This window comes from Helianthus annuus, chromosome 5, assembly GCF_002127325.2.
Source record: "Helianthus annuus cultivar XRQ/B chromosome 5, HanXRQr2.0-SUNRISE, whole genome shotgun sequence".
NCBI classification, from domain to species: Eukaryota; Viridiplantae; Streptophyta; class Magnoliopsida; order Asterales; family Asteraceae; genus Helianthus; species Helianthus annuus.
In genome coordinates this window covers 32,785,501-32,796,190 of record NC_035437.2, presented here as the reverse complement: position 1 = coordinate 32,796,190, position 10,690 = coordinate 32,785,501, and the positions used below count along the sequence as shown (strand labels likewise).

At 37.5% G+C, this 10,690-nt stretch overlaps 1 protein-coding gene across 1 annotated transcript; it reads right to left on the bottom strand.

The window, feature by feature from the left end:
• Positions 1-3,944: 3,944 nt before the first annotated feature.
• On the bottom strand, positions 3,945-10,225 carry LOC110940524 (pumilio homolog 5). The gene is made up of 10 exons (XM_022182061.2): positions 9,941-10,225; positions 8,975-9,498; positions 7,805-8,754; positions 6,848-6,989; positions 5,580-5,687; positions 5,287-5,499; positions 5,090-5,200; positions 4,625-4,819; positions 4,359-4,530; positions 3,945-4,261 (listed from the first exon to the last, which is right to left on the bottom strand). The coding sequence occupies exons 2-10, from the start codon at positions 9,434-9,436 to the stop codon at positions 4,239-4,241; spliced, it is 2,376 nt and encodes a 791-aa protein (XP_022037753.1). The 5' UTR covers positions 9,437-9,498; positions 9,941-10,225; the 3' UTR covers positions 3,945-4,238.
• Between the last annotated feature and the right edge of the window lie 465 nt (positions 10,226-10,690).

Genomic DNA, 10,690 nt, shown 5'->3' with positions numbered 1-10,690 from the left:
TTGTGACAATATTTAGAAATTCCAAATTTCATTTCATTTCATAACTTCAAATAGTCAACATTACAAGAAATTCAAATACAACAAGTTTAACATAACAACATGATAACATAACAAAATTTGATACAACATATTAAACCCTAACGTCTATATGTGTATCTAGGCATCAACGCTACTTCTTTTCTTAGCATCGTCCTCATCAACCTGTAACATGTTTAAAATAATTCAATGCAAAAGCAAAGGCGAGTATACAAGTTTGGTACATACATAGCATAAGATAAAAGTGTGAACAATTCCTCATAGCAAGCATGCGATTCAAGATAAACATTAAATATGGCATGTGTCTAACATATCAAACCAAGAAAACGCAACTTGCTCATGACATAACCAAAGTTTCAGTAGAGGCGGGTCGTTAATCCTATAGCGCTACATATGTCAAGGTTTGGCTCGTACGAAGTTAATGATAAGTTCAACACACAAGAATCACCCAAATTTAAAGTATCAAGCCATCACATATACAAGCATTGTTATAGGAATGTTCGTGTGTTTAGACAAAAGTTCATGTGTAAGTTTCAATAGGTAAACATGTTACACCCCAAAAGTGGTAAAAGTAAAAGGGGAAAAGTACGAGTATACTCACAAAGTTTGCATATGTTTTCCGATTATCCAATGTGACAAAGTTGCCGAGGTTGGAAGGTTGAATGCGTAAGGGTTTAAGTTCAAGCATGTTTAGAGTCGAGATTTGAAATGAAAGTGACATGAAAATATTACATCAAAATATTCATCTTCACACATAACACTTGTATGACACTTGGTAACCTCATGGGTTATAATGATTTTATGAGTTGAACACCCATAAGAATCATAACAAGGTTTAGGTCCTTAGATGATAACCTACTACTTTGACAAATGAATATGATTTCAACATCAAAGATTCGAGTGTACATAGATAGTATGTAGGTCGTATATTATACACATATTATTAAGTCCAAATGTTCAAGTATTCAAGTAAGAGGTAGGAGATTACATCTTCATTTAGGTACCTCAAGTTGAGTCATGGGTGTCATGGATGGGGTAGGAAGACAAGGCTTCCATTTAGGTACCCCTTTGATGTTCACCACTACACTTGATGTAAAAACAACCAAGGAGGGTCATGAACTAAGGTCTTTACATGTATGTAAAGTAAACTAACTGATAGAAATCATCAAATCATGTGAGGATTGTATGTTTGGACAACCCAAGTTGTTCCATAATCACTCATGTATCAAAGACTATGTTTGACATGATTTGTGGGTTGAAACCCTAGACAAAACACCAAGTTTATGAGGTTTAATCCTCTGATTTCAAATGTCTCAACCTTGTTTTTAAGCTTAACCAACCATGGGATAAGTTGTAAGCATTAGGACATAGGCATGAGATGTGTTAGACACAAGTTGCATAGGTTTAAACAAGTTTTGAAGAACATAAAAATCAAACAGAAAGTTTATGGACTATTTCGGGGCATTTCCAGGTCTGATTTCTCCAAGGAGAAGTCTAGGAATCGAACCCCATGATTATACAAGCAAGTAGGAAAAAGAATCGAGTGAATCGGATAAGAATTGAGTGAGTTATGCTCATTTTCGTGAAGGGGTGTCAATCTACTCGAACCCTTGCTTTCAGCTATTGTTTGGTGGATGTTTTGTGAGTTTTTTGGGTTGCAAAAGTGGTAGGGAGGCTGGTTATAAGTGGTATTTATAGGGGGAAGGATTAGGGTTTCAATGGGTTGGGCTTTGGAAGTGTTTAGAAGGGGTTACACCTTGAAACTAGCCCACAAAACCCAACTATATGGGCTGAATTTTGCTGAATTGGGGCTGCCATATTTCTTTATTTTTTTTTTATTTTTTTAAAACATTACAATGAGTAATTTTGTTAGTTAAGTTGTGTAATAATGTGCAACAATGTTTTCCCTAACTTGTAACAAGGTGAAATATGAAATAAAACATGATTTAACTAGGTAAAGAGTGTAATGTACAAGTTTTATTTACGAAGCAAGTTCCGTATTTTACAACGATTACGATGAAAGAATGGTTATAAGAACACAAGATTTCCAAAGATAGAATTTCACGTAAGGTTTCTAAATGTAGGAAGTTTGAAAACGCAGGGCGTTACACCCGCCACCGCCGTCGCCGCCATCAACCATCGCCATTGCCACCTCCGATCACCGCTACCACCCACCTTCGATCATCGCCGCCACCATCGTCGTTGCCACCTCCGATCACCGTCGCCACCCACCTTCGCCATCAACCACCACCACCGCTACCACCTGCCACCACCGTCGCCACCACTACCACCTCTGACTACCGCCGCTACCTACCTTCGCCGTCACCCACCACCACCACCGTCGCCACCTACCTTCGCCGTCACCCACCCCACCACCGCCGCCGCTACAACTACCACCTATCACCACCCACCATCGATGCCCATCATTGACCACCGCCATCGGATTTTATTCCTTCGTCTTTTCTCGCATACCAAACAACAAAAAGCAATGGTTCATTCCATTCTCACATGGTAAATAAAGCAAGACATGCAATGGTAATGATCAATTCCATTACCTCATCCATTCCATTACCTTGTCCATTTCATTCCCCCGTCCATTCCATTACCCCATACCAAACAGACCCCTATAGAATTTTTCAATATATTCTTGCCTTATACAACATAGTTCTTTTAGATGAACTCGCATTTATTCTTTCAAAAAGAACATATATCTTAGATTTTTTTTGAAACGGTGAACTTCATGTATAAGGTTACCACACTCTCCAAGTCGGATAGCCCCGTATTGCCCCACTTTGGCCAGGCCATGTTGTCTTAACCAGGCCCACGCTTGCTTCAAAGTTTGGCTTATGCTTACTTGTTTGACCAAAGAGCCCTTAGGCTATAGGGTGTGGGGGTCATGATTGGGACATGATTTGCCATCTAGGAACATGAATGGAAGACTACAACCCCCCTTGATTGATCCACCATGGTTTGCATGGATTAAACTATGGCAAACATGGTCCTCCTTTGCATTTTTCAACAAATCATTTCCTTTTTTCTTTAGACAAAGATAAATTAAAATAAATAAGGGGCTAGTGGTTTGGGTCATGACCACACCCTTAGAGTAGTGGTTTTTGATAGTAGATTAGAGATGGGTTACATGGCACTAACATGGAGGGTCATGGTGGTCATGAGGATCATGACCACACCCTATAGCCTTATTTGATACATTATGGGTCAGCAAAAAATCAGGATTTTTTTAGAATCTTGAAACTTAATTGATACACTAATTTGAAACTTAATTGACCACACCCTTATGCTTACTTGTGGGCCCCCTTCTACACGACACTGAGCGCAAAAGGTGAAGGCGAGAACACAGACGATGAGGGTATTGGTGATGAAGAGAACCAAACCGTAAGTTGTCATTAAGCCTGGCAAAACGGTCATCGGCCAATATGAATCAAATTATTTTTCTAGTCAGCTAAATATACACCAAAGTTATGTCATTAAAGTCGTTTTTCTTTAACTATCTGCACAGGTGTGCATTTCAAACAGGCATCGCCCACGGAAAAAACAGAAGGTAACAAAGAAAGGTAAGACGAGATCATGTACAGTGCTCGCAAGCGCAAGGCTCGGTTTTAATCCTTTTCTTTTAATACACATGTTTTGTGGTTAGATATGAGAGGCATGATAGCTAGATGACATATCAACATTACTTTTGTATTTTGACATAATATGCGAATTGTTTCAATCCAAAGCTTGACTACTCGATGCATACAAAACGCCTCTATGTCAAGCCATGACTCAAAACATTCAAGCTAAAAGTCGAGTCTAAAGCATGATTTTCGCAACAAAATTTCATCCGCCAACCTTCAAGAGGTGACATAGTGATGATAAGTGCTGAATTCGAATCGGAAACATTTAGCTGATCCACACAGTAAAAGAAATTAAATTTACATCCACTATTCAACATTAAGCAAGCCAGTCAGATAAATTTATGTCATATATTTATTTTAACAATTATCAAGAGATAGAATAGCTAAAACAGATGTTTAAACAACCACACTCAGACAAATAGGTTCAGGAATGTACAAGAACAGATGCTATTCCGCATCCTATGAATCGCACGCGCGATCTATACATGTCGACCGACAGTTTCAAATAAATATTTTCCCATTTTTCAATTTCCGTGCCCCGTTCACATCAATGTGTTTAGCACCAGGTTACGAACCGGACCCCTGAGCCTCTGCAAGCAACAAAACTCAACACAATTGTCAATTTTGTTTCCAAGATACGTGGAAACATGGGTTTAACGATAAGCGTATAACGGATAAGAACCGTACCTTCGTCGTGCAATTGTTCAAAGAGAGTTACAATATGTTTTCCGTAAGTATACTTCTTCAATGAATTTAGATGAATCTTTATTCGACCAAGTAACGATTCCTTCTGATCACCCGTGCACGTTTGAAGAACCTTTTGAATAACATAATTTGCAAATTGGTCCTTCACCATCGCCTACATCACATTATAAACCAATTTACCGTTACACTCTTATATCCTACAAGTGGCGTTAATATAGAATATGGTGCGTTAGAATAAGATTACTAACCAATAAATTATCACTATCGTCATCAAGACCGATGATTTCCTCAATCAAGATTCCCCTAGCTTCAGAATCGCAATATTCCAAACACTTCTCGATTACATTTGATGCAAATTTATGCTGGCTTAGTTGTACAACACGGCCCGACAACTTGTGTACGATTTGACTTCTTTCTTCGGGCTTTCCTCTCTTTATCACATGCTGCAAGTGGAATCACCAAAAACGAGATATGACAAGTTGAGCGGGTCAAAACAGATTCCACACGGGTCGGGTCAGGTTCCGTTGGCCCACAAACATTTTTGTCCATTTTGAGTAGATAATATTAATGATACAAACCAATATTATTACGATAACAGAAGACTATTTGACCATTCAAGAGATAAAAACTCGCAATCCAAAACGACCCGTTTGTAAGTAAACGGGTCAAACTTTCCATCAACTAAAACAAGAATAAGAATGATAGAAACAAACCTGAGTTACATAATTTCCATACTGATCCTGTGCAAGAGTATAAACGGATTCCAATATCTCATCAACTATAAACTGGCTTTGTAATTCATCGGTAGAATGTTCTAGAACCCTCTATTAACAACAAAAAGGTTAAATTAAGCACTAATATTATTAAAAATATAGAAATAGAAATAAAGAAAAAAGAGTGATGTTTACACCTGTATGACACGACACCCATACGGATGCATTGAAAGGGCCGCAACTTGACCACGAAAAGACGAAATTACAAATTTGATTTTCTCCATCGGAATACTTTCTATACACTTTTGTATCACGTGATTTCCATTCTGATCATGAACACATCGTAAAACATGCCCGTCAAGCTCACGAACGAGCTTCACTTTTTGTTCTAGCTCAATAACATCAAGGGCCTAACAAATATTTAGTTGTCATTATTTAGGGATTTTTATATATTTTTTACAAATAGTAAAACACAAAATTAGTTATTTACCTTTTGGATGACTCGGCAACCATACATTTGCAGACTTAAAGGTAATATTTGGCCTTCAAGTTGGGTTGCAAGCTCCCTCCTTTGTTCACCGGTTCCATACTCAAAAAACTGAAATACATCATCATCATCATCATCATCATACTCGGAAAATCCCATCAATAGCAAAGCTAAGGTACGGTCTGAGGAGGGTAAGATGTAGACAGCCTTACCTCTACCCCGTAGGAATAGAGAGGCTGCTTCCAGTGAGACCCCCGGCTCGATAGTAGTTTTGCATCAAGCCTTGGACATAAGGCACATAACACTCAGCAGCAATTAAGACAAAGGCCGATTAGTGCATGTACTCCCTTGTCTTTCGGCTATCAACGCCACCACATGATGCATGATTAACCATCCCCCTCTTTTAAAGTTATTTTCACGAAATTAGTAAAATAACGTTAAAATTAATGCATTTTCATTATAGCCCCCCGAGTGCCCACACTTATATACATTAGAGTAAACTTTCGTTTTGCTCCCTGTGGTTTGGTCACTTTAACGGTTTTGCTCCAAACCTTTAAAAATAGCCATTTTGCTCCCTAATGTTTCGGTTTTTTTGCCAGTTTGCTCCCCGCCTCTAACTCCATCCAAATTGTTTGTGTTTCCATTTTGCTCCCCGCAGGGAGCAAACTGGCAACAAAACCAAAACATCAGGGAGTAAAATGGCTATTTTTAAATGTTTGGGGCAAAACCGTTAAAATGACCAAACCACAGGGAGCAAAACGGAAGTTTACTCTATATATTATATGCGCATACCGCAAACGGGGTGTATAAAAAGTTAAAAAACTGAAATACACAAAAAGTTAAAAAATACAGAGTTAAATGCCATTTTAGTCCCTATGGTTTGGGCCATTTTGCCAGTTTAGTCCAAAGGTTTGAAATGTTGCCATTTTAGTCCAAATAGTTTCAAATGTTGCCATTTTAGTCCACTGGGTTAACTCCATCCATTTTTTCTGTTAGCTAGAAGGGCAACTCGGTCATTTTATACGGTCGAATTGCCCTTCTAGTTAACAGAATTACATATAAAATAACCAAAACGCCCTTCTAGCTAACAGAAAAAATGGATGGAGTTAACCCAGTGGACTAAAATGGCAACGTTTCAAACCTTTGGACTAAACTAGCAAATGGCCCAAACCACAGGGACTAAAATGGCATTTAACTCAAAAATATATATAAAAAAAATTTAAATGGTCGGTTGAATTATTATGTAAAACTTAGAAAAAGTTACCGTATACCTTTTGAATAACATAGTTACCGAACACATCGGTAATTAATCTTGAAGCACTAGGAAGAACTTCCTTAAATACAGATTCCTTTTCCTCAATGCTACACATTTCCAACTTCTGTTGAATGAATCGACTTCCGTGTTGATCACCACTACATTAATAGTTACAAATATATTGTTAATTCTTCTAACATAAGCAAACACAGAGAGGCAGTTAATGTGGTAAAAAAAAATAGTATATCGGTTATCGCGGTGTGATATCGGTGATTTTAATATCATGTAAATTTGTATGTATGTGTGTGTGTGTGTGTGTGTGTGTGTGTATAACTTAAAACACTAAAACCTATATGTAATATTAATTGTAAAATTAGAAGTGTCAATATATTATTTTAGAAACATGGAGTTGCCGATCGGATGTGTGTTGTGCGATTGGAGATGGATTAAGGGTATACGGATTCTTCAATTGTACGGTTTTGGACTTTGGGTGCTAGGCTTTGGGCCAACAATTTTGAAGGGGACTGGGCTTTGGGCAATAAAGTTTTAAAATGGGCCAACAATCCTAAAGCTATAAAATCGGTAAGATAACTGATATTACGGAAGCAAAACATCGGCTATATATCAGTCAATATTGCCGATAATATCGTTCCCGATTTACTGACCGATATTTTGCACCGATATTTTACCAGGGGACCGAATCAGGGTGATATATCGGCGATATTAACTGCATAGGAGGTGGCAACTTCAACCCGTTTACTTGTGAATGGGTCGAATTGGGCTGCGTTCTATCTCAAACGCAAAATCCACAAATTATTGTAATATATTGATTTTAAATCATAACTAAGAAATCTATAATTTATGGAACAAAGGTATTTGCAGGTCAACCAATCCCACCCGATCCGTTTAGTTGCATACAATAAAGAGTCAACTTTAAACTTTAAACCTAAGCTTTGACTTGTTTAGCACTCACCAGAACTCAACAATGTGTCCAAAGATATCCGAAAGCTCAATCCTGCGACCTTTACCCGATTTCAACTCTTCAAGAAAAGAATACGTTTTCGGATCTCTGAACACCTGACTTCCACCATACGATCTCGTTTCATTTCTTTGAAAACCGATCCCACCTATTGGCGATCCCGGCACAGGTGTACCGGCATAAGTTGTGTTTGGATACTGTAGAATACCCATATTACTCGCGCTTCCAAAGTAGTAAGGACTCGCGGGTTCTATTATTCTCGGGTTCAAGTAAGTTTGCTGTTTTTGTACCAGGTCATCTCTAGAAAGCTGCAAACTTTCAGCGTACGAAGGTTGAATCGGTAACCCATGATGCCCGTAAAACTTGTTCAAATGTTGACTTTGACTTTGACCGATATAGCTTGGAGACGGATTAATGGAACTAACGTCTAACGACATATGAACGGGGTCTGTCGGGAGATACCCTGATACATACGGTGGATTGTAACCATACCCACTTACGGTATACTGTTGCGGAAAATAGATATTTGGGTAAACGTGATTTGCTGACATCATATACGCTGAGCTGGATGCGTACGGTGTTGTGAATCCGGATGACTGCAACACGCGTTGTGCCTCGGATGAGTAATTAGAGGGAGTTTGAAGAAACTGATTCATCCCGACGTAAGTTTGATCGTGTGGAACCATTTGAGGGTATGGGACACTAGCTTGAAACATACTTCTTTGCTGTCGGTCCCATTGACTTTGACTTTGACTTTCTGTATTCGGGATACTAGACATATTTATAGCATTCATTCTATTTGTTATACTTGAAACATCTGCACTAGTTGAAATATCATCTTCTAGTGGGTTCGAAATAATTCTATTTGCGGGATTCGAGTACAAATTTTGACCCATATTGTCTTCCTCACGATTAACTGTTTCGTCATCATGTAAAGAATTTTCCTGTATAATGTGACAATATTAGAACTCGTCTTTTACATGTATTATTCTATAGGGTTTATTATTGTAATGGTAATTATCATTAATCAATTATAGCTAATTACAATTACTCAAAAATACGGTTTTAACGTATAAGAATTACTTAGCAATTATAACAGCAAACAATATCTATATTTGTATACAAATAACTGTCTTTGCTAAAATGTTATGGAAAACTTTATACCTGTTTTGTTGATTGATCATCATCTGATTCTTCGTTATGAGTCGAAAGGTTACTCTGAGTCAAACGGGTCGAATCATCAAACGATGTGAACCGTGGATCATTTGTGGTAGTTGCGATATTACGAAACAGATGTCGATTTTGATCTGAAACTATAGGTGGAGGGAGTCTCGGGTTCAAATTAACATGGGACGAATAATAAGCGAAATACGAAGGATGAGCCCGAAGTTGTTCTTCAGACTCGGTATCATTCGCACCAACTTTATGTCTAGACATCAGATTTTCTATTGCTGCAAAAGATCCTTCCATGCTTGGAGGCGCACTTCCGCTTCGATTCGGGCCCGAATTCCTCTGTTTTTCTTGAAAGTTTTGACCCTTTATCACCAACTCAATTTCATCAAATGTACCCTGTGACGCCCATTTTCCACTTGCTTCCATGATTCTTATAGGGCTTTCAGTTGCCATATCAACAAAAAGTATCGAATTTTCCGACTTTTTGCGTCAAATTTCCGACATCTTTTACTACCCTGAAATATTCAAAAGAAAACACATATGTCACTAACTTTATTCAATTACTATTACTAGTTATTATTATGCTTAAATTCACCAAACACACAGCCTAAAATTGTCAATCAAATAAACAAAAATAGCAATATTCATCACTTGTTAAAAACTCCAAATCAAGAAAAATAAAACCCTTATTCAAACAAGCAAAAAGCTACCAACTTGATCAACTAACAACATTTATTGTCACATATAAACTCTAAGATTCTTTAATTCAAACAAAACCCATATTCAAACAGGCAAAAAAGATACCAACTTGATCAAGATTCACTAATTTAACCAAAACCCATATGAAAACCTGCATGTTCTTGAGCTGGAAGCACAAAACAATCTTGAACCCATGAAACCCTAACACAAAAGCAGTTAAATTGAGGAAGAAAACACTGAAATCAAGAAGATTCTGACCTGGGTATTGTCTAAAACACCTGCATAAACAATCTTGAAAACCCTAGAATCTAAAGAAAAGCTGCTGCTGGTGATCAAGAAAATGGAAATTGGGTGGGGCTATGTGACATTAAGAGGTGAAAAAAGTGCTAATTCCAATCTAAAATTTTGTATTTTATGTCAAAGGGTAGTGCAGAAGAGGGGGAAAAGGACAAGAGGGTAACCTGCCAAAGAGATTTTTGGTATAAAAATAGGAATTCATTAGATGCTGCAGTCAGCATGGTGCAGATGGAATACACTCAACCTCCTTCAAAAATCAAAATTTCAAGTGACTGGATAAAAGGGACTTTGTTTTTAGTCCTTTATTTGTTTAGGATAATAAATTTTAAGGGACAAGTGTCTTTCCTCCCTTTGTTGTCCCTCCTATGAATAATATTGTGCATATTGTGTTTTTTAGGGTTGGAATGTTGGATATGGAGTAATATGTAACTTTTTCTATCGAGTTAACTCTCATTTTCATTCTCATGCTTTATCCAATTATATTAGTTTAGGCCAAATTTTAAATTTGTACAAATTTTTGTCTCTGTCATTCTTGAAACATGTTAGTTCCATCCAAAAGAGATAAAGTTAAATCAAATAATTGGACAAACCATAGGGACGAAAATGGCAGTTAACTCATGCTTTTTTGGATGGAACTGACATGTTTCAAGAATGCCAGGGACGAAAATGGTACAAATTTGAAATTTGGTCTGAACTGACATAATTGAACAA